This window comes from Poromitra crassiceps (genome assembly GCF_964638095.1).
Source record: "Poromitra crassiceps genome assembly, chromosome: 3".
Lineage (NCBI taxonomy): Eukaryota > Metazoa > Chordata > Actinopteri > Beryciformes > Melamphaidae > Poromitra > Poromitra crassiceps.
In genome coordinates this window covers 74,216,854-74,241,361 of record NC_139625.1, presented here as the reverse complement: position 1 = coordinate 74,241,361, position 24,508 = coordinate 74,216,854, and the positions used below count along the sequence as shown (strand labels likewise).

At 44.6% G+C, this 24,508-nt stretch overlaps 1 protein-coding gene across 1 annotated transcript in view; it reads left to right on the top strand.

Moving 5' to 3' along the window:
* The first annotated feature begins 608 nt into the window (after positions 1-608).
* The window catches only part of als2b (alsin Rho guanine nucleotide exchange factor ALS2 b), a 64,358-nt gene continuing 40,458 nt past the window's right edge, over positions 609-24,508 (top strand). The window contains exons 1-7 of the mRNA XM_083634411.1: positions 609-669; positions 3,409-3,554; positions 7,715-8,703; positions 12,471-12,792; positions 22,510-22,684; positions 23,313-23,409; positions 23,657-23,734. Coding sequence (XP_083490537.1) covers positions 650-669; positions 3,409-3,554; positions 7,715-8,703; positions 12,471-12,792; positions 22,510-22,684; positions 23,313-23,409; positions 23,657-23,734 — 1,827 coding nt within the window. The 5' untranslated portion in view covers positions 609-649. The remainder of the gene's footprint in view (positions 670-3,408; positions 3,555-7,714; positions 8,704-12,470; positions 12,793-22,509; positions 22,685-23,312; positions 23,410-23,656; positions 23,735-24,508) is intronic.

Genomic DNA, 24,508 nt, shown 5'->3' with positions numbered 1-24,508 from the left:
CATGGAAAAGTGGACCGTATGGAATATGTGCAGCACCTTTTGGACCAACATATTACGGAAACAGGAGGAGAGAGCACACGTGCGTGGGCGTGGCGTGGGTTTGTAAGTAAACGCCCACTTCTGCAGACCGAACCGCCGTCTAGCCTCTACGCATCTTCCGAATAGACGATCTTTGACTTTAGCGGCGCCTCTCTGTCAACAGCCAGCCAGCGGCATTTACCGACGGGTTAACGGGTACATGATGTGTAGCTTGCTTGTCTGACCACTGACCAGACGCCTCAAGGACTGGTGAGTGGGACCAGCCCGGCAAGATAGCGTCTTCATGTCTGACGAGATCAAGAACAGACACCTGGATTTTGGGCTAGCAATTTGGCTAGTTAGCTGGGCTGATTAGCTAGCTAGTACATGATTTTTCTCCTTGACGTTACTAGCTAGGTAAACAGACGGTAGAAAGTCTGTCAACATCCGCTTGAAACCACTGTTTGCCTTGGAAAGCAGACTGGCAGATATCAGCTGGACTGTTTGAAGCCTCAGTACGTAGCTAACTAACGCTAGTTGTTTGGATCCTAGGTTTGTATTCAGTGCTGTCAGGGGGACGAGGAGAGACACAGCATCATCCGAGTGACACGGTGATGGAGAAGTCCCACTGATGGAAGCCCAGAGGAAGAGGTAACAGGCTTATAACTTTACTTGATGTCCTCCAAAAAGGCAATTTATGGTACACCACATAACATAGACACATTAAAGCACATGAAATAAACAAACAACAATAATACAAATCATACGTGGCAGTCAAATAGCAGCAATCCAAATCATCTATTTATATAGGGTATGCACCGACGTCACTTTAATACGTCATTTTGTAGGCGCCACATGTTCCCGCCCCCTTTTAGGGGGAAAACGCAAACCTCTCTGTTGAGTTCAATGTAAAATAGCAGCACCCAAAAAAAACTATAGAAAAATAACAATCAATCTCGTTTATTAATGACCCCAAAACACAGTGACATGACTATATTAGAACTCGTCTGGCCATAGAATGGGCAAGATACACCGGAAATAATACTTTGGCGCGTTGTTGTACTTGGCTACTTGGTGGCTACTACTAGACTGACGAGTCACGGGGCCTAATTGCATGACATAGGAGAACGCCAAGATTGGGTGGGAGTTTTTGTTTTCCCCCCGTTTTGGGCGTGGTTTCGGAATGAGTGTCTATGCACGTGACATCACAGAGGCAGAAGTCACTGCGGGGTCACGCCCACCGAGTGGCAGCAACATTCAGTTTGAATGCAGTAATCAGCCTAGATAAATGACACCTGCTGCTCCAAACAACAGAGAGGAACCCGCTGAATGTTTTGCCCATAGGTTTTGCCACTCAGTCCCGATTGAGGGGGCGTGTTCCAGTGGGAAAGTGACATCGGTGCATACCCTCTACAGAATATGGGCAAAACATTCGGCAGGTTCCTCCCTGTTGTTTGAAACAGCAGGTGTCATCTAGGCTGATTACTGCATTCAAACTGAATGTTGCTGCCACTCAGTGGGCGTGACCCTGCACTGACTTCTGCCTCTGTGATGTCACGTGCATACCCTCTATAGTACAGATAAAAAGTAGAGTGCGCACATCCACTCAAAACAGCAGGTGCAGGACTAATAAGCAACAATCACAGGTAAAAAAGGTAGCGTCCGCACAGGTGCACACTGCTTAAAGATGTCTCCCAGACTGGATTTATTTCAGACGTTTCGGTCTCACGACCTTCTTCAGAATTCTTCTTCTTCTTCCTTCTTCATTCTGAAGAAGGTCGTGAGACCGAAACGTCTGAAATAAATCCAGTCTGGGTTTACCTTTTTTACGCTCTATAGTAGCCATCATAAATACCATCACAGTTCAGGCATACATTAGGGATGGGCATCGAATTTCGAATTTTCGAATAATCGTTGTTATTATTAAGGTCGACTTTTATTATTGAAAGTCGAAATTCGTTTATTGAATTTTTTTTTTTTTTTTTTTTTTGGTGAGTGAAATGTTGCATTGTCTCCCCTGATTCTAAGTATAGTCGAATCGCTTGGTTTGAGCAAGTAAAACAATTTTTATAAGCAACCTCTCCCTCTTCATGGGATTTCATCCGCCATTCATTTTTCCATAAACCTTGCTTAAAATGCTTATAAAAATTGTTTTACTTGCTCAAACCAAGCGATTCGACTATAGTTAGAATCAGGGGAGACAATGCAACATTTCACTCACAAAAAAAAAATTTTTTTTTTTTTTTTTTTTTACATTTTTTTTTTTTTTTTCGAATTTCGATTAAAAGTCGACTTTGGCCAGCGAATTTCGAATAGTGTTTTTGCTAGAAATGCCCATCCCTAGCATACATTAAAGTAGTGCCTAGCTGATGGTTCCATGTGTTGCAGCTTTAAAGAGGATTATTCTGTTTCTTTCAGCATGCTGATTATTAGATGTGATCGCCATATGACACTGCTTCAGGATAGACTTGTGCTCACTTCTGCATTCTCTAACAAAACATCTGCTGTTGGATGTACTGTTTCGGGGGGAAGTTGACACCCTGGCTCCGACCAAATTCTTGTGAATTCCTGGTATAATCTCCCTCTCTATTCAAACCCTAGTTGTCTTGTCAAATAGTACAAGTCGATGTGAGACTTTGGTGATTTGCCAGCTGTATGTGGCTCATCCAGTAAGACAGGTGGTTCACGACATTACATAAAATCAACAGTCATTTAGAGCATCATGGGACACAAAACAAGTTTTGCAGCTCTTTGGAGCAGGATGAACCACCACAACTATACAATACTGTACCTATACAACTAAACAAATAAAACAAGAAAAGAAGATACAACGTAATTGCTGGTTTTTCAGACCTCCATCGTATCAGCTGTGGACGACATCACTGATTGGCCGATATCCAATATATATCATAAAACCCAATATCAGTGAAATATCAGTCTACTGTAACTAGTGCTGGGCATTGGGCAATATAGCCAAAAAATTATCAATATAAAATATTTCATATCAGTCGACATCGATAATTATTGATCTTTTTTAATTACCTATAAAGACCACGGGAAAAAGGTTAAATTTAACCTCTTTATTTTGAACTAGCTTATTTATCAAGGCACACAGGTCATCAATCATTTTAATGTTAACACAATTAAAAACACACAAACTGAGTGTTGCAGCTGTGTATGTATATGCTCGGTTGGGAACTTTATGATTTGTCTGTTTGATTGGCTGTAATGAGTGTCACTCGTAGCACGCTCCATCATCAAGGGACATATCGATATATATTGAACTATTTTCTTATTGTATTGATGAATTGTCTATCACCGATGTATATTGCTATCGATTTATCGCCCACCCCTAACTGTAACCTTACTTTTTGTGATGCTCTTTCCCAGCTCTGGGGATGACAGCAGTGGGGAGCGAGGCCTGCTCCACTCCTGGAAGGGCTACTCCTACAGCCTCACCCCAGAGAGGCTGCTCCTGTCCCGGCCCATCCTGCAGGCAGCGCTGGGCATCCGGCATGGAGTTCTGCTGGTGGAGGGTAAGACACATAGCTCACATATTCATCCCCACCTCAGATACTCATTGTAGAGTCACAGGTGGAGGTAGCATACAGGCTGGATCAGTTGCTGTGAGTTAGTTTGTTTTAAATATGATGGAGTGTAGCTTGTTTGATTATACAATATATTTATCAATCTGAGAACCCAAAGTCTATTTCGGCACATAAATAGACTCTGGGACAGCCGTACTTTTTTTTTTAGGCTTCCTTTACAGCGCAGATCTTCCACCCGGGACTTCCACTTCCGTGCAGCGGTGCCTTTTAAAAACATAGATTGTGTCGCTTTTATTTTGAATGCTAAACATCAAAATTCGTATATATTCACGAGCGTTCAGGACCGGAACTCTTATATTCGCCGGTACAACAACAGAGTGGCACTGCGCGGAGGCGGAAGTCCCGGGCGGAAGATTTGCACTGTATAGGTAGCCTAAAAAAAAAGTACGGCTGTCCCAGAGTCTATTTACGTGCTGAAATAGACTCTGGGTTCCCAGATTGTATATTTATTGTTTGTTTGACTGATTGATTATTGATCAATGTTGTGCTGGTTGTCTAAGGGAAGCCTTCAACCTAAATTTATTCTAATCTGACACTTGGTTTAGATTTCAAACAACTATGCAGGAATATTCTGTGTTGTTGTTGTTGTTACAGTATCTTCACTGGTGAGTTTTAGTGTCCTATTATACAGTATAAATGCTGTTTTAAACTTGGAATAGAATTTCCGTCCAAAAAATACAATTCTGGGGAACAAGGCTACACTAAATTCTTTTGCAATAGTTTTTGCCATGAACCTGGTCAAATGTAAAGATCTTAACTCATTCCCCGCCAGGGATTCTGACCATTTTCAGTGATGTTCCGGGACCCGCAGAATATGTTCTTCTATGATGTAAACACTGAATATCTCAAAAGACAGAACAAAGCCTCTACTTTCATTGGGGGGGGGGGGGGTTTCTCACCGTCTCTCACCAGGAAGCTGAGAAAAATGCCATTTTGTGAGCGGGGCGAAGGAGCGATTCACCCCGCAATAGAGAGCGGATGGGGCGCGTTACAATCTCATCTTGCCCATGGGGCGGGTGCTTCCTGGTGCTCCATGTCTGGAGGTCTGGGGGCATATTTGACGGCGGAAATTTACACTGTAATGTAGGGTTCACAAAGCGGATTACTAATCTAACTGACAGGAGAAGTGATTGGTGTGCGTTAACCGTTTCCCAGCTTCTGGTGAAAGAAAGTCTTCAGCGTTGAGTGACTTTCACGAGCCTGTGTGACAGCGCGTGGAGCTCCGGGGGAAGCTGTTTGTTGCACCGCTTTGAGGCACCAGGCTGGAGGTGTTTTATGAGCTTCCTCCATGAAGGGAGATTGTTGTGGAGAACACTTGCTGGTTTTGTGGAGCCATAACTCTGGCTTGCAGGCGACTATACGAGTATAGTAGCACTTCATAAGGTGGACAAGAGCGCCATCTATCGCCTGGCGGTGAAAAGACGGGTTGACGTGAAAACGCATCAATGGCAGGGAATGAGTAAAAGGAACACTGCTGATTTTCAACCAGCTTTGTATCATTACAAAATCAGTAGTATATCAGAAAACTGTAAACAGTTTTGCAGGCATTCATTTAGTTTGACAGTTATACCTTTTTTACATCAAAAGTCCCACTAGTACACGTGTTTTTGTTAACCCAGGAAAGCAGCAGGGGGTAGCAGCAGCAGCATCACCTTTTAAACCTTTATATCGCACTCTCTCAACCTGCGTTTCTCCATTGCTGCAGGCTGTCTCTTCCCCCTCCCTTTTCCCTTCTTCTCTCACGGCTGTCCAGATGCAGCTGTCCACCAGCCAAAACAAAATGGAAACTTCCGGGTAAAAATTTCAAACTAATGTGATTTAAACAAGTAAATAGCTACACTGATGCACGTTGGAGGAGAAAAAGGTGTCTCAACAAAAGAAAGCAGCAAACATTGTATCAAAATACTCGTTTTGATGTTAAGATTGCATAATAGTGAAGCTGTAAAGCATTACCGTACTCAAAATTTGAACGTTACAAAGATGGCTTTATTTTGAAAGAGCTAAAGCGGACGACCTACTTACATTCTGGCTGACTTGATGCAGTCTATGCGCCTGGGGCGCGTGATTTCTAACCCCACATAAGATAGGCAATAACCACGCCCTGTGCCCGCCTACGCAGCAGTCAAGCGCCGGGATTGGCCAGGAGCAAGTCTTGTGTTCTTCTTTTGACAGCTGCAATCTCCCACACCACAAACACTGGAGGGCACGCAGCCCAGCGATTTCATGAACCAACTGAATAACTCTTGAGAACGGACAGCGATTTCAGCGGACATTGAGAGCGGACATTGAAATGAATTATGGTCGCATAATAATTGTAATCTACACAATGTACACAATCTACAAAAACATGCATGTGTTCACGTTCACGTATCGTTCATTTCCTCATATAATATAATGTATCATATCGTTAATTTCAAGCTCAATTCTTACCCAGAGAAAAGGTATAGTATAAACGGTGTTGTGTTCACAGCTCATATAATATGTATCATATCGTTAATTTCCTCATAATATAATGTATCATATCGTTAATGTCAAGCTCAATTCTTACCCAGAGAAAAGGTATAGCACTGTATAAATGTAACAAGCAATAGTTTTTTAAACATCTTTATTTTAAAAGATGAATAAACCCAGGTGCTTTAGTCCCAATCTTCAACAGGCAGACTTTTTATCTAAAAAATCAAATACAATAATAAAATACAGTCCAGTTTTTTCTTCTACATTTTTCCCAAGTCCAGCTGGGAATCCCTCTTCCAGTCCCAACAAAAAAACTACAAAAATAATCATATAAAACAATATAAAACCATAGATAAAGTTGTACACACCACAACCAATAAAATCAATAATAAATAATAAATAGCAATAAAGTAAAACACCAATAGCCTATACAAAACATGCAATAAAACCATAGATAAAAAGTTGAACACACCACAACCAATAAAGCTATAATTAAAATAAATTATATGCAAACATGCATCATAAAACCTAGATAAAACTGTTGGGAATGGGAATGGAATAGACCAGTGTCTCTGGAATGGACAGGTCACAGCATCCATCTCTGGGGAGAGGTAAATAGTGAGGAAATAGTCTCAGTTAAAACATTGTTAATTTACCCTTTTACCGAAATCATGTTGTAGCGGCACGCTGAGCTGCATGCAGGCTGAAGCCTTGTCAGTCTGCTTGTCACGCACCAGGAGCTTGTCAAGTAATCACCGTCCCATTGGCTCACGTGAGCGGCCAATCCCGGCGCTTGACTGCTGCGTAGGCGGGCACAGGGCGTGGTTATTGCCTATCTTATGTGGGGTTAGAAATCACGCGCCTGGGGCTGGCTGGGCTGTGTGGGGTGCATTGCACTCGTGCATGACGAGAGACATTTTTTTTTCTCTCGCCATGTTCCATCAATGTAAAATTAACTGTTAAGAATCAGCCTGTGGGAATCACTGAATCTCTACTGACTCACGCTGGAAAAGGGGCGGCAACTCAGGAGGACGAGAAGCAAGGTCGGAAAATCACGTGTTGGACCACCGCCAGATTGATATTGCTGTGACATGCAGAGCTGACGTGTAAAAACACAGGGTCACAGTCACTCTATCGGCTAAACGGCCCAGCTTGGAAACTTTTAGACTGAAGAAAATGCCACTAATTTGTGGATATTAGTGGGATTTTTGGCCAGTTTTAAAAGGGGCTTTATTGAGAGTTGATTTGAGTTAAGTTGTGGACCAGTGATGTCATTCATGCACAAATTACATCATTTAACTCCCAATTAGTGTCAAATTAAATGGATGTCTGCAAAACCGTTTATAGTTTTCTCATATACCGTACTACTGATTTTGTAATATACAAAGCTGGTTGAAAATCGGTGGAGTGTTCCTTTAAATGTTGGAACAAAATATTTGCTACTGGCAAATCTAAAAGTAGCGTGTCTGCCTTGCTATGTTTAAAAAATGTTGGTTAAACCCTACTGTCATTACACCTGCAGAGCATCTGTTCCACATGGAGGTAAAAATCTGTTGTGTGGAGATGTGTGTACTTCTGCTTTGTGTGTATGTATAATCCTCCTTGATGTTTGTTTCGTTGTGACCCCCTGTCAGGTGGACAGGTGTACAGCTTCGGGGAGTTGCCCTGGAAGCAGAGCCAGGTGGCGGACCCGGCGAAACCCGTGCTGGAGAGCGCGCTCAGTGGGCAGCGCGTGCTCTCCGTGGCGGCCGGGAGCTTCCACAGTGGGGCGGTGACGGAAGATGGTGGTGTGCACATGTGGGGGGAGAACGGCGCGGGGCAGTGCGGCCTGGCGGGCCTCAGCACCGTGCCCAACCCCACGCCTGTGGCCCTGGTGGACTCCGACGCCAGCCCGCCCAAGACGGTCCCGGTCCTAGAGCTGGCCTGTGGGGGGCGCCACACCCTGGCCCTGTCCACCCAGCACGAGGTGTGGGCCTGGGGCAGCGGCTGCCAGCTGGGCCTAAGCTCCAGCGTCTACCCCGTGTGGAAGCCGCAGAAAGTGGAGCACCTGGCCGGCAGGTACGTGCTCCAGGTGGCATGTGGCGCGGAGCATAGCCTGGCCCTGGTGCGCTGCCTGGGGCCGCAGGACGCCCAGCGGCCCCCTCCGGACAAATGCGGACAGTGTAACCAGCTGCTGTACACCATGACCGACAAAGAGGACCATGTCATCATCTCGGACAGCCACTACTGCCCTCTCGGCGTGGAGCTGGCCGAGGGGGAGGGCAGGCTAGAGGCGCCGGCCTCCGCACAGGGGCTCAGGACCTCCCCATCAGAGCCTATCCTACCTACATACACCTCCACCCTGACTCCAGCCCCTGATAGTAGCGATCCCTCCTATGAGTGCTCCCACCCCCCGGCGCTGGGGCAAGGGGAGTTTGCCCTGGCTAACGGGGCGCTGCCTGTCTCGGACTCTGACCCCTCCACTCAGTCCACGGGGGGCGGCAGTGGCGGTGCTGCGGCAGGGGTCAAGAGCTCGCCCTATCCAGACGAGCAGGCGGTCAAAGACTACCTGAAGAGATTATCGGACCTCACTCTGGCAGAGCAGATGGCTAAAGCAGCAGCTGGAGGACTGCACACTTTACCGGTGAGTTGGACAGTGGTGCTCTTCCCAACCAGAAGATAGGACAACATGATATGGCAAAAAATATCATACTATGATTCTTGAGTTATGAATTGCAATATAGATGTAGATAGGTACTGTTTTTCAGCACTTGGAAAAATACAGTTTGAGGATGAAAAAATAACAGGGATGCAAACTAGTCACCTTTAGGTGACAGTCACCTTTTTCATCCCAAAATAGGATTTGTGAGTGGTTTTGTGTCTGCCCTGCTATCTGTCACCTTTTTCACTCTCCATGAGTTTGCATCCCTGAAATAAGATGCAGTGGAATTTTTGTATGGGAATTTTGGTTAAAGGCCAGCTTTCCTGATTTTCAACCATATTTGTGTCATTACAATGTCAGTAGTTGGATTAGATATTGCAGCCTTCACCTCCCCTCACTCAACCCTCCTGGCTGATCTCCCTCATCTCTCACATATTTTGTGGCCGCTCTGACGCGTTTTACGTCAGAGCGTCAAGTCCAGCCCTGCGGAAGAGAGCAGCTGTAAACTACAAGTGTTGTGGGGGTTTGCCGCCATGGTTCCGCCTCTAGAGGTCCTCCACGCCCCTTCACAGCTCCTGAAGAAAAACAAAAGGCAGCCATCTTTTTTCACAGCATAGCCTAGGCTAGCTAATGTTAGCTCCCCTAGCTCCTTGCAAAGAACCATATCTCGGGAACGGAAGCAGCTACAGACACGGGACTGGCGCCATTGGAAAGCTCGTCAAATTTTACATCTAGTAGAAGGTGCATTGAAGTTACGAAATCAACGCTGAGCAATGTACCCTTTTTTACATGAAATAGTTACATCAGATGCTCATAACTCCTAGGAAAATGCCTTAAACTGCATGAAACTTTGTGTGTGAAGACATCTCCCGACATATATACTTCGGGTTAAATTTGGTGCAATTTGGAGCCAAAAAAAAAAAAAAAAATTCTTCTTCTTGTACTATTGTTTTATGTCGAAGCCTTCTTCTTCTTCTTCTTTGAGTTTTATGGCGGTTGGCAAACATATATGTACATTACCGCCACCTACTGGAGTTTGATATCAGCCAAATGCCTGAGGGGTGGGCATGGAATAGAAGGCCACGAGCCCAGTGCATTGTGGGAAGTGTAGGATTTCTGCTCCCCGCTCCCGCCTCTCCCCTCCACCAGCCCCCCCCCACACAGAGTGGATTTTGGTTGATTGCTCAGGCTCTGAACAACCAATTCTAAAAATTTCAACGGATTCCAACTCCTTAGGGGTGTGAGATTTAATATATATTCATATTCCCCACGGGAAAGCCTTCCTTTAAATGCATGAAATAAGTTCTGTGGTTAACACAAAAGTTTATGAAACAGCAAAGTTGTGTTCAGCAAGATAATCTTCACAAACGAGGACCACTTTTATGACTTTTGAAACGTAAATGCATTCCTCCCCACCCACGATTTTCAGAAAATGTTTCAGAAGTCATAAAATCCTCGTTTGTGAAGATTATCTTGCTGAATGCAAACTTCCTTGTTTCATAAACTTTTGTTAACCCCAGATTTCACAATTGAAAAAAATATTTTGGCTCCCCGCAATCATGAAAACAAGAAAATCGAAGCTCGAGATCAAATCGAGATCAAATCTGCTGCATTCCGTTCAGCAATGTTGACTCTGAATATGTAATTTGTTGCTCTTTCCTCAGTGGTGTGCTCCGCCCCTCCTCCAAAGCCCAAACACGCTGTGGTGCATGTAGTTTCAGCTCGAATCGAGAACAGAGAGCCGGAGAGTTTGTCCGTTTATGTTTATACCTTCCTTGGTAGAAGATGACAGTTCAAAGAAATTCAGTGTTTTTTTGTTTGTGTTTGTTTTTAGTTCAATAAATTCATGTTGTTCCCAAAGTCGAAGAGTAATCATGTTAAATAATTGTGATCTCAATATTGATCAAAAATAATCGTGATTATCATTTTGACCATAATCGTGCAGCCCTAATTTCATGCATTTAACTGAAATCCCATACACTTACAAAAATACCATTCACTTTTACACATACAAGCCGGAAGTGCTAGCGTCCATGTTTTCCAGACTCATTCCTGCCGTACTCTATATATTTAATTGGTTTACATAATGAAAGATTTTCTTCAACATGTGGCTTGAGGTTTAGCAGCTCTTCTGAAACACATTCCCTCTGATTACACATTACAAAATGGGAATTTGGAGTGGTCAGTATTTCGACCCCCCCCCCAGTTTGTACCAAAATCTCAAAGACACATGCCACATCTATTCAGTGGCAGGGTAACTATGGGATATACAGTCGGTCTTTGAATGAAAGAAGATTGAATAATTAAATGAGCAAAGGAAACATGCAAAGAAAACAAAATTCCATTGCAGGTTTTCCAGACTGTTTTTCAGTAGCTGTGGTCAGGAGAAACCTCCATCATATCAGCAGTGGATGGCACTGACCGGTTGATATCTGATGTTGAATAAGATCAGGTTTGAAGTTTGTTTATTTATAGCATGCATGTCTCAAAGGACCTGACAGAGAATGAGCCTAACTATCTAACTGAGCAACAATCAACCATAGAGACACTGCGGAGAGCGTCATCATTCAAAAACCACGCCCAAAACAGGGGGAAACAGAAATCGGCCACCCAATCCTGGCGTTCTCCTATGTCGCGTGCCGTGCATGGTCGCGTATGGCACACAAAGATCGTATATACGGAACATGAACACTCCAACTTACTTTACTGACCGCTAAATCCACATTTTTCTTCTCGCCAATTCTCAATGGCTTCCTTGTTTTGCTCGGGAGTACAAACAAACAAACAAAACTTTAATTGGCGATTTTTTACATTTGTTGTCTGCGCAGCCCACCACACAACAGCTTTTAGCTACTGTATGTTTAATTCAAGGAAAATGACGTTGGTGTGTGTGGGAGTTTATTTATTTATTTATTTAATTTATTTATTTATTTATTTAAAAAGGATCCCCATTAGCCGCCGCCGAAACGACCGCTAGTCTTCCTGGGGTCCAAACACAATACACATTACGTTACAAGCAATTGTAAACAGTAGACAGTAAAGTGCAGTAGTAAAATACCATATTAAATGCATTACAATACAGGGAAAATCACAGAAAAACATAGTAAAAATCGATACAAAGTAGGATAGAAAAACAACAATAGTTTGGTCAGCTAATTCTATAGCTGGCCTATTGCGCACACAGTTTATCTAAAAGACACTACTATTCAAAACATAAAATTCCAAGTAGTGTTAAAGTGTAGAGAGTGAATGAAGAGCTTTCTCCCGTGTTGGGCGCAATGTCTCTATAGAACAAGATCATATTGTGCTTCTCAACCTTTTTCATATCAAGAAGGCCCCTAACTTAGTCCACATTAGGCCCCCATTGGATGAGATGTTGTCCCTTGGACTCAGATGTGAGAATATTTTTATTATCAGATGTGATTTTGTCCAGAATTCCATGATGACTGACTATCTGTATTGTAGGTAGAGAAAATAGCGTTTTTCCTACATTGTCATTTTGTGTAATGGTAAAGTTTAACAATTCATCAATTTGCTGGGGATGCCCTGGAAGCCCCTCAAGGACCCCTGGAGGTCCCGCAGACCCCACGTTGAGAACCACTGACATAGGACGAGCATCAGGAAAAGCACAAGAAACACAAAAGCAGAATGTAGTAAGACATGATAACAGCCTACTCTTTTTCCGCTGACATTTTGTCATTTGACCTGAAGTGTGCGTGTGCCTGACTGTGGTGTGTTTGTTGCTCCAGCCCTCAGATCCCCTCTCCACCTCCGCGGCCCCCAGCCCCTCCACTCTCAACAGCCTGGTGGCGTCCTGCGCCTCGGCGGTGGGCGAGAGGGTGGCCTCCACCTACGAGGCGCTTTCCCTCAAAAGGATGATGAACTTCTACCTGCCCACCTCCACGGGGGCCGCGGCGGGAGGGCCGGGGCCTCCGGGGGCCGTCCCGGGCGAGCGGGTCCGCCTGGAGGAGTCCATGCAGGGGAAGAAGAGCTCGAGCACGGGGGACATCCGCGAGGAGGAGGAGGAGGGTCTGCGACGCCGCCTGTCTCTGCCTGGACTCCTCTCTCAGGGTAGATACGCCGTTCACCTCTTATCGTCCTCCTATACACTGCTGCGTAAGTACGGCTTGCACACGTGCATGTCTCGGTCAGTGTGGGTGTGTGTGTGCGGGCGTGCGTGCGTGCGTGCGCTTCGGGCTTCGCCTTCCAGCTTGCAAGCATGGCAAAGGTGTCAGGCGTCATGGCGTTGTGATTGCACTCACTTCTTTGTTGTATTCTATGTGCGTCAGCTGGTCGGATACTGGACGAGTCGCACATGCTTTAACTCAATTTCTTTCTTTTTTTTACATTTTATTTTAAATTATAACATAATATGAACAAACAGATGAACAAGCTCAGACACAGGAAAGGAGAAAACAAAAAAACAAAAACATACATGTATTAACAGTTATTGTGATGTGGTGCTACCATCCATATCGAGTGCTTATGTGTTTGTAAGAGACGTTGTGCATGGGGTCCCACGCAAGGTGTCCAACAGGAACTTAGTCGGGCAGGTCATCCACCACCCCCCAACCTCGTCGAGGTAGGTTAGAAACGGGTCCCAAATATCTAGAAACCTTTTAAGTGAGTTGGTTCTCAGGGATCTGAGTCTCTCCATTCTTATAACAGAGATCATGTCCGTCAACCACCGGACCCCTCTTCACCGGAAAAAAGGTGAAGAGGGGGGGACTTCCATTCTTTCAGAATACGTTTATTTGGCAACAGTTGTTCCCAGTGTCAGAGACAGCTGCACAGCTGTGGGGAAGCCCAGAGAGGTCTCCGAGCAGCCGAAAATGGCGAGTTCTGCCTCCGGCTGAAGGGTTACTTTGTACTGTAGGCCTTAGACTCTAAGTGAAATATTTGACTGGTACTCTAAGGCTTAGAGTGAAGGGCAGTGAAGGGCAGAACCAGAAGGCATAAGACAGAGTGCCCTTTGACCACAGTCAGAAAAAGCACAGTCGAGCATGGGTTACAGTCTCTGTAAAGTAAATTAAGTTGCTATAGTGCAATGTGAGCAGCTGAAACCTTAGGCAGCCATTCTCTCAATTTCAACTTCAACTTTATTTTCCGGAGTGAAATTTGGATTAAAATCTACATAAGAACAACACTAGGGCTGGCACGGATCAGAAAACCCACGGATCGGATCGCGTGACGGATTTTGAGCCACGGATCACGGATTTTTCGGATCAGCAAAAAAATATATAGATCAGATTTTTTCTCTCAAAATTAGATTTTCGATTAGATTTTTTTAATACTATTATAATTCTCTAACCATTTGTTGCCCTGCACAGCTCAAAAAATATTTTTTTCTCATAAGTGACACAATGTATGCTTTTACTCTGAAGGCAGGCAAAACTTCCTGTTTTAGGTGGCACTGCTATGCCTAACTTCGTGGCTGTTGCTTGCACCAGTCACATGACACGGGTACAGACCTACAGACCAGACCAGGTCAGTCTGGAAATATAACGTTGATGCTACGTTAAGCTACTCAGTGGCCCCACGTATTGTTTTGTTGTTATGTGTCCTAAGGCAACATTTCACCGTCCGGTGATAATGTGTTTGTGAAACGTGTGCGCGTGTGTGTGTTGTGGCTCTCGTTATATTGTGCAGCGCGCAACACGCTGATCGCATTCCTGTGCTTTTTCAGAGGTGTTGAAATAAGTTTGTTGTCACGCTGTCTTTAGGAGCCACTAGCCACAGCCTTCAGAGATACTTTACAGCGGCGACAAGGGTTGAGGAAGCTCACTTGTGCTTGCCATGATTATTCCTGTCTGTGTCTGGCTGCGCTGGGCGTTCTCATACACTAACGTTAAACGTTAAATGAAACGAAAGGGGAGGGGGGGGGGGGGTCCGCGGACCACGACGTTCCGAACCGTGTGCCGAACCGTGGGGGCTGATCCGTACGGGTCACGGATTATCCGTGATCCGTGCCAGCCCTAAACAACACATAAAACAACTTGACATCGTATAAATAAAAGATATTAAAACCAACAAATAATGAAAACTAGGGCTGGGTATTGGCAAGGATCTCACGATACGATACATATCACGATACTTGGGTCACGATACGATTGGATCACGATATATTGCGATGCGATACATATTGCGATATATTGCAAAAGAATTTACTCAAAATTAAATAATAGAGCTAAAGATACAACACACTGTGTACCACCCAGGTAGTGTAATAATATGTACATCACTTTATACTGATAAGTTAGTGGACAAATTCAGTCAAAACTACTGAGTGTTGAGTGTTACTGAACGCATAGATATGGGAAATATCGATACAGTATCGATTAGGGGTGGGAATCACCAGATGCAGAGGCCTGGCATGGCATGGCCTGCAAAAAAAAAAAAAAAAAAAATTATTTTATATCGCGATACTTGGCGTCCAAGTATCGATACAGTATCGGGAAATAAAATATCGCAATATATTGCCGTATCGATTATATTGCCCAGCCCTAATGAAAACAACAGATCCAGGCCAGAATAGAGTCGCTGCTACCGTACTGAAAGCATATGAGTAAGTCCCATCCACGTAAAATGGGGGATGGACTTGAGGCGTACAGTAACATCAATAGTCACTCGTGAACAAGGCCTGAAGCGTTGTCATCGTTGTGCTGCATCATGTGAACGCTACTCGTTTGTAGGCTGAATTGTCATCGTTGTGCTGCATCATGTGAACGCTACTCGTTTGTAGGCTGAGTTGTCATCGTTGTGCTGCATGATGTGAACGCTACTCGTTTGTAGGCTGAGTTGTCATCGTTGTGCTGCATCATGTGAACGCTACTCGTTTGTAGGCTGAGTTCAAGCTAAGTGAACCCGTCTGAATGGCAGCCTTTGTTAAAGTGTGATTAAAAGTAGAGAGGCACAATGGAATGTAGGTCAATGTTTAGCCTCTAACTTTGTTCATCTGTCTCGAGGGCAGCGGTCAGGAATAACACAGGCTGCTGGGTAAAGATGACACCTTCCTGACCGAATAGGTTTTTACAGCCAAGAGAAAGTGTTGAGGGGGATTGAAAGGAAGGGAGTGAGTGGTATTATATCACTTTCTATTATCATCTTAGCTCTCGCTCCTAACAGTCTCAGGTGATTTGCTCCGATTTCAACATGCTTTTTTAGGCTCACCTTTCCTATCTCAAAGTCAGAGTTAAAGTCTTGAAAGATCTGCTTTAATGTAGGGCTGGGTATCGTTTAAAAAAATGACGGTACCAATACCAATACCAGTACCCTTAAAGTGATACATACCAATACCAGTACCCTTAAAGTGATACATACCAATACCAGTACCCTTAAAGTGATACCTACCAATACCAGTACCCTTAAAGTGATACAGATAACAACCAATTGATACCCTTAAAAAATTTTAGGCCACGTTTTCGTGGCATCTCAGCACGCTGAACTGCCAACTCTGTCACATGACTCTGACTTCACCACCACAGACTGTATGGGTTGTAGCTGCTAGTACGGTAGTTGGCCAATCACACATGGCATTAAAGAATGCTTGTTGTGGTGATTGGCTTCGAGCCAAATCATACAAATGGTCTCGGTACATACTGGGGTATTTCTCCCGCCCAGGGACTACAGATGCAAATTAGCTACTAGCTATTTCTGGTGCAATATATTTATTGTGCATTGTCCCTGTAATAAAATAAACAATAAAGATAAAGAAAGATAACGATTTTGGTCGATACCTTAAAGGTATAGATACTGATACCCAGCCTTATACATGTGGCTGCACATTTTATAATATTAAAGACCCTGCTGTTCACACATTGCTTTATTTGTGGATGTTAAAAATATTTTCCAGCTCTGTCACTCAGACGCTTTCAGCTTCACCTTCACCAGCTTTCGCCAAGCACATTTTTGAAATCGGTCCAAGAAACTACTAACCTGACGCTGCCAGATGGACGGTTAGCTTCACATTACGTTTCACTAAACCAGTCCATCTGGCAATGCAGTAATCCAACCCGCTGACGGAGGCGGGCACTTTTTCCAAGCTATTTGGCAGCTGATTGGATGACCCATCTGTCTATCACCGCTGGTGCGTGTTAACTTCAACCAATCAGATCGCATGCCTCTGACGTCTGCCTGTGCCTGTAAGAGTGATTGAGTCCTCCTCACCGTCCTCATCGTCGTAAAGTCGCCTTCGAAGCATGACGTTCGATTATAACGAACTAGTTGTGTGGCTTAGCCTTCCCAAATGTTGAGGGTAATTTTTTAGAATTTAATACATAGAATTGGGAACGTTACATTCAATTTCATTCAGACTGCCTGTCACTTCCGCGGCGGCAGCCATGTTGACGAGTGAAAAGAACTACAAAGACCATGTGCGACACACAGAAAGCCCGCCTAAGGCTGCCGCTGATTCGTCGAGCCTGCATGGTTCGGCCAATCATCCTAACTGCCTGTGCATGACAAGATGGATTACTTCGAGAGAATCTCTTTTGATCTCGCGAGGTTATCCATCTTGCAAGCAAGGTTAACTCATTGAGTGCCATGGACGAGTATGTTCGTCAATTGGTTTAGTAACGTAGAGTGCCAAGGACGAGTATGTTCGTCAATTGCGTTTTTTGACGGTGGGACGTGCATCAAAGCCAGATCCATCTCCTGTGAAAGTATGGTGGCTGTTGAATGTGTAAAAGCTATTTTAGGGACCCATTAGGTGGCGACAGTGCTCTCCAGATTACAGAAAGGCGAGGAAAAAACAGAGAAGAAGTCGTTGGAGAAACGGAAATCGCATCGCATCCGTATGCATCGATATGCATGAAGCATAATGTTAGCTGTGCCTGCAGCAGCCAATCTGCTGCCACAATTGAGCACCTCCGTGTCCGCTGCGATAGCCCATCCGCATGATTTTGTTATTAGTTGTTATTATTCTCAACTGGAAGCATGGGAGCCGGTGACAAATACACGCGGAACGCTGTAAAAAAGCTGGATGTAGCGGACTTTTCAGTGCAGAGCAAACGCACCAGAAAGCCCCAGAGACACTCCCATACGGAGGAGGAGTGTGCAGTTGAGGGGGGGGGGGGGGGGGCACGCAGAGCAGCACACAACACTGACCCAGACAGACCCAGACAGCAGGACAGGATTGGCAAACCCAAGCCAGAATATCTGATGCCCACCAGCAGCAAATCAAGACCAACAAGAAGCTGCAACCAGCAGCGCACGCAGGGGCCAGCGCTGCTGGTTGCAGCTAAAAAATATCGTTTTGCCAAACAAAATTCCTTGGTTTTCGCTGCTCTATTGAAGGAAATTATTTTTGAGGTGTGACTACATCAGAAAATATTAGCTTCAGTCAGTGATGTGCATGAAATGTTTAATTTCACAAAAGGCTCTTTATCTCAGCTTCTAGAAAAAAACGGCTGTTTTTGGTTAAATCAAGCTATCTTCTCCGGCTGATAACTAAAGAACGGAAAATGATATCAATAAACCTGTTTTTGCTGATGATAGAATAGAGTCTCATCGTTCTTCTTGCGTGTTCGGTGTTTACATAGTAATATCACACAATATTCTGTGGGCCTCGAGAAATCACTGAAAACGCTCTGAAACTCTGGCACTGGGAGCGTCCGTTCTCCAAAAGTGGCTGGCACTCAATGAGTTAAGAAACTACAGCCTGGAAAAAATAATTTCCAGCCTGGAGGAGTTTTGAAATGGATAAAGGGAGTCTTGACACCACAGCTATTATTTAAGATAAGGGATTATTTTCCACCCGGCTGTGGTGTGTAGCTGCTACAGGCCAAACACCATCCACTCCTGTCTGTGTTCCTCTCCTGCTGTGCTGTGGGTAACCAGATGGCTCTTCGTTGGAGGGCACGTGTGTGTTCATGTGCGCATGCTCCTTCTGGCAGCGTGTGTTTGTTACATGCCCAGGGAAGGAAACGAATGGCTCTGTCCAGCAGTCACAGTATTGATAGATAGATAAATGCTTCATTATCCAAGTAGAACGACAGCAGAGGCGGGGGGGGGGGGGGGGGCAATCTGCGACACTTATTCCTCATAATAACAGATGATTACAGGTAAAAATACAGGTAAAATATATCTAAACAGCACAGAAACCTGCTGCAACAAGCCTGCCATCTGTGAAATAACAACCAACTCTATTTTTAGACACAAGCAGACTCCAAGTGACGGCTGTTGACTATTTATATTCTTTCCAGTGAGTTCTGCATCAACACACAGTCACATAACCACTGCATCAACACACATTCACACAAACCACTGCATCAACACAGAGTCACATAACCACTGCATCAACACACATTCACACAAACCACTGCATCAACACACATTCACACAAACCACTGCATCAACACAGAGTCACATAACCACTGCATCAACACACATTCACACAAACCACTGCATCAACACAGTCACACAAACCACTGCATCAACACACATTCACACAAACCACTGCATCAACACAGTCACACAAACCACTGCATCAACACAGAGTCACATAACCACTGCATCAACACACATTCACACAAACCACTGCATCAACACAGAGTCACAAAACCACTGCATCAACACACATTCACACAAACCACTGCATCAACACAGTCACACAAACCACTGCATCAACACAGTCACACAAACCACTGCATCAACACAGAGTCACAAAACCACTGCATCAACACACATTCACACAAACCACTGCATCAACACAGAGTCACAAAACCACTGCATCAACACACAGTCACACAAACCACTGCATCAACACAGTCACACAAACCACTGCATCAACACAGAGTCACAAAACCACTGCATCAACACACATTCACACAAACCACTGCATCAACACAGTCACACAAACCACTGCATCAACACAGTCACACAAACCACTGCATCAACACAGAGTCACAAAACCACTGCATCAACACACATTCACACAAACCACTGCATCAACACAGAGTCACAAAACCACTGCATCAACACACAGTCACACAAACCACTGCATCAACACAGTCACACAAACCACTGCATCAACACAGAGTCACAAAACCACTGCATCAACACACATTCACACAAACCACTGCATCAACACACATTCACACAAACCACTGCATCAACACAGAGTCACACAAACCACTGCCTCAACACAGAGTCACACAAACCACTGCATCAACATAGTCACACAAACCACTGCATCAACACAGACACACAAACCACTGCATCAACATAGTCACACAAACCACTGCATCAACATAGTCACACAAACCACTGCATCAACACAGACACACAAACCACTGCATCAACATAGTCACACAAACCACTGCATCAACATAGTCACACAAACCACTGCATCAACATAGTCACACAAACCACTGCATCAACATAGTCACACAAACCACTGCATCAACATAGTCACACAAACCACTGCATCAACACAGTCACACAAACCACTGCATCAACACAGTCACACAAACCACTGCATCAACAAAAAATAAACCAACCCATAATGCAAAACAAAAAAACAATGGAGGTTGGCAGATGGACTGGTTAGGACAGAAAGTCTTCTGTAGCGCTTATCGCCAGTTTCCAGCAGTGGGAGAGAAGTAAAACAAATCTGCTGATATGTGATGATGTACTGTAAATGTCATAGTTAATTTGTGAAATTGCTTGAAAAGGGCCAAAATGATGCAAAAAAATGATCAAGGGGTTGAAAAAAACTCTCACCCTGGCTCTAGGGATGAAGCGATGCTAAACTGTGATACATTTCCTGGCAGTTTATAGTGGATTTAAAGTTCTAACTGGAGTCACAAACCACCAGGAAACAAGAGTTGCAATCCATCGTCCAATTTATTTATTTAAAGGTTGATGTTGATTGCCCAAAGATTGCCATGAGGATCGCCATGGTTCTGAACAGAAGGAAAGACAAATTACATCTTGTCCAAACAAATCATAAATACAGCATTGCAGCATTTCAATCTTTTCAAATATATGCAAATTAAGTACCATAAATATCCAAAATAATGGTTAGGCAAATATTCTTCCTCACAATATTATTTCAATAATATTTAGATCCCTGCCTGTATTTATAAAGTGGGAGGTACTAGCACAGGCAGACTGAACCACCACTTTCAATATAAAACTTGGTGAAATAAATCATTTCAGTGAGTCTATCAGTACTTTTTGAGTCCCACATGGAAGAGCCGGCTGAGCTTAATCACTCTGCTCTGTGTGTGTGTGTGTGTGTGTGTGTGTGTGTGTGTGTGTGTGTCACACTCATGTAACTGACTGACTCCCAACATCTGATTGCATTATTAGTGTTTATGTCCTTTGTACTTTGTATCCATGTGGACATAAATAAATCATTTAAATGTTAAGTGTGTGTGTGTGTGTGTGTGTGTGTGTGTGTGTGTGTGTGTGTGTGTGTGTGTGTGTGTGTGTGTGTGCGTGCGTGTGCGTGCGTGCGACGGCGTGTGTGTGTGTGCATGTCTTCGCCTTGATAACTCATTGATTTGCCTTGCTGAACGTTGCACCAGAGATTTGTTTAATTCGAGGCACTCTACACAGTCTGTCCTCAATCCAAACACTTTTCATGAAAAACATCGCTGACTAACTGACTGGGCTTCATGACCGAGAATTTAAAGTGTAGATATTAAGATAAGACAGGATATAAAGATGAGATAAGATATTCCGCACAGAATTGCGTCACCCTACACATTTCCAATTTGTGCCTAAATTCTGATGTGTGAAGCGTTTGATAAACAGACAAGTGCAGGTTATGGCTCGTACACACTACCCGACGTTCATCAGTCATCACTCATCAGTCGCTGTTCCTTTCACACTACACAACTGTCTGTCTTGTAATCAGGAGTCTTTGTGTTGTTGTAGCTTTCACACTATATGACTGAGCTGCGACATTATAAGATATTTCACCAGGAGAATCCCAGACGAGTCCACAGTGTGACACACACTCACACAATATCTATGAGTCACTCTCCAAAACTGGTTCAATGTCAGACTATCTCAAATATTATTTCAGGTTTCAATAGATAATAGAATGATCTTAGTAAACATCTAACATTTGCATAGCTACTTAAAACCTTTTTAAATCCGTTTTTTTTGGTTGAGGGACAGCAGTTTGTACCAATACTGTAGAAGGGCTTCCTCAGTCTTGGCTGTTTGTAGCGTGCTGCAGACAGCAGACATCACCCCGGCTGTGCCTGCCTCACTACGCTCTTCTCTCCTGACACCACCAGCTATTTAGCATGCTAGATATCTGTCGGACCTGTGTGACATCGGTGAGCCCTCCAGGAGCTCCCTGCTCATGTCTGTGGACAGTGCCTTTATCGTCACTGTGCAAAACAGCACATGTGCATGTACAAGCAGCGGGACAGCCCTCGCTGCTACTTAGCTTAGCGATACAATGGTACAGTCGCTCAAAATACACATTCCAACAGTGCCAGAAACACTCACATGTACATGTTGTGACTCATGTAGTCACCACATGATGAAATAATAAGTTATGTGAAACTGTCATTTTTGAAGTACATCCACACACCCAGAACTAACAAAGATTAACCAAACTAACCAAGAGCAACCGAAGTTACTTCCTCATTTGCCATGAGGCGCATGCGCTGTGTGCAGTCATCAGTACAGCGCATACTGTACAATGTGCAGTATAGTCATTTTACGAAATGGCTATGGAAAAATGAATGGTGCAAAATCCCTTGCTCGTATGCCTAACCCGTGACTGTGTGTCTCCATGTGTCTTCCTGCATGTCGCTGGACCCTCAGTGTCCCCCCGGCTTCTGCGGAAGGTGGGTCGTCCCAGGCTGCGGGCGGTGGCTCTCACCCCTCTGGGATGGGCTGTCCCGGAGGCCCAGGAGGTGCTGCCCTCCCTGCAAACAGAGGTGTGGAGCTGGGGCCAGGGGGAGCACGGCCAGCTGGGCCACGGAGACAACCTGGTCAGGTAGGAACCATCACAGAGGGACTTTTTAGTTTCATTATTTGTGATATAAAAAGTGATGAAAACACACAGAGAAAATCCATTGATGAAAAAGGAAAAAATACAAATTTGTGCAGAGGAGATAAACAAGCGTGAATTTGCAATACTGTAGCTGCGACCAGATACGCCATGTCAGAGTGTGACGTCATCACTCCATTGTGATGTCATCCACTCCATTGACATTGATTATGTGGACCAACCAACATTTCTTGTGGACCAACCAACCAACCAACAGAGTAGTCTCGCTTGCCAGCCTCCCCTCCCTTCCGTGAGAGGAGTCTGGCAGCGTTGGTCTACATTCTGGATTTGTGGGGAAAAATGCTCTTTTTGGTTTAACCAATCACACTCATCTTGGGCGGCGCTTAGCGGCAGTGCCTTTGGAAAATAGTTTCCAACAATCCAAATCTTCATCAAACTTGTCAAACGCACAGCTGGTGCAACCCACTGCAGATCTCAATTATTGCGACCACAATTAAAACAATTTTACTGCAGAAGGTTTATATCATATGTTGACGTTTTTTCCACTACAGCAGACATTCTGAATGAAATGTGTAGTGAACACATGTGGGTGTGTGTGTTTGTGTTTGTGCAGGTTGCAGCCGCTGTGCATCAAGAGTCTGAGCAGTAAGGAGGTTGTGCGCGTGGCGGCCGGCGCTCACCACTCCCTGGCTCTGAGCGCACAGTCTCAGGTTGGTCACCAGCTTCACTCACACACACCCATTCACTTCACTTTGACAGTATACACAATACACTGTCACCTTTAGATAGATACTGTACGTAGATGGATGGATAGATAGATAGATAGATAGTGTTGTATAAAATTCACATACCATTAATTATGCGTATGCAATTATAGCTTATTGATTATTAAATGCCAATCAATGGAACTTCAATTTTATACAACAGATAGATAGATAGTCTTTCTGTGTCTTCCAGGTTTTCTCATGGGGCAGCAACAGCTCAGGGCAGCTTGGACACATGGAGTCACCCAGCACCATCCCACGCCTTGCGAAGGTGAGGAACCCCCTCCCACCCACCCACGAACACACACATACGCACACACACACACACTACATTACATTACATTTACATTACGTCATTTGGCAGATGCTTTTATCCAAAGCGACTTACAATAACACACTTTTTGTCAGCAATAGAGCAATCAACTATGGAGCACAGTCTATGACAACTACAAATCCTGAAGGAACAGTGGTACGAGTTTTAGTTTAGGATTTTTTTTTTTTTTTTTTTTTTAAATAAAGAGAGAGAAAGAAGAGAGAGAAAGAAGTTAGATCAAGAAGGGCCCAGGTGGAGCCGGAAAAGGTGAGTCTTTAGTCTTTTCCGAAAGATCGGCAGTGATTCAGCAGTCCTGACCGAAGGTGGCAGCTCGTTCCACCATTGGGGTGCCAGGGAGGAGAAGAGTCGAGATCGGGATGAGCGACTTTTGAGCGCCCGTAGCGAAGGAGGAGCGAGGCGCCCTGCACTGGTAGAGGAGCGAAGGGAGCGGTGAGAGGTTTGGAACCTGACCATAGATTGCAGGTACAGGGGAGCTGACTGGTGTACTGCCCTGTAGGCCAGTACCAGTGTCTTGAATTTGATGCGAGCTGAGATGGGAAGCCAGTGGAGGTCCCGGAAGAGGGGAGTGACATGAGAGAATTTGGGTTGGTTGAATACCAGACGGGCTGCAGCGTTCTGAATGAGCTGAAGCGGTCGGATGTCGGTGGCAGGTAGGCCAGCCAGGAGCACGTTGCAGTAGTCCAGGCGAGGGACGATAAGTGACTGGACCAG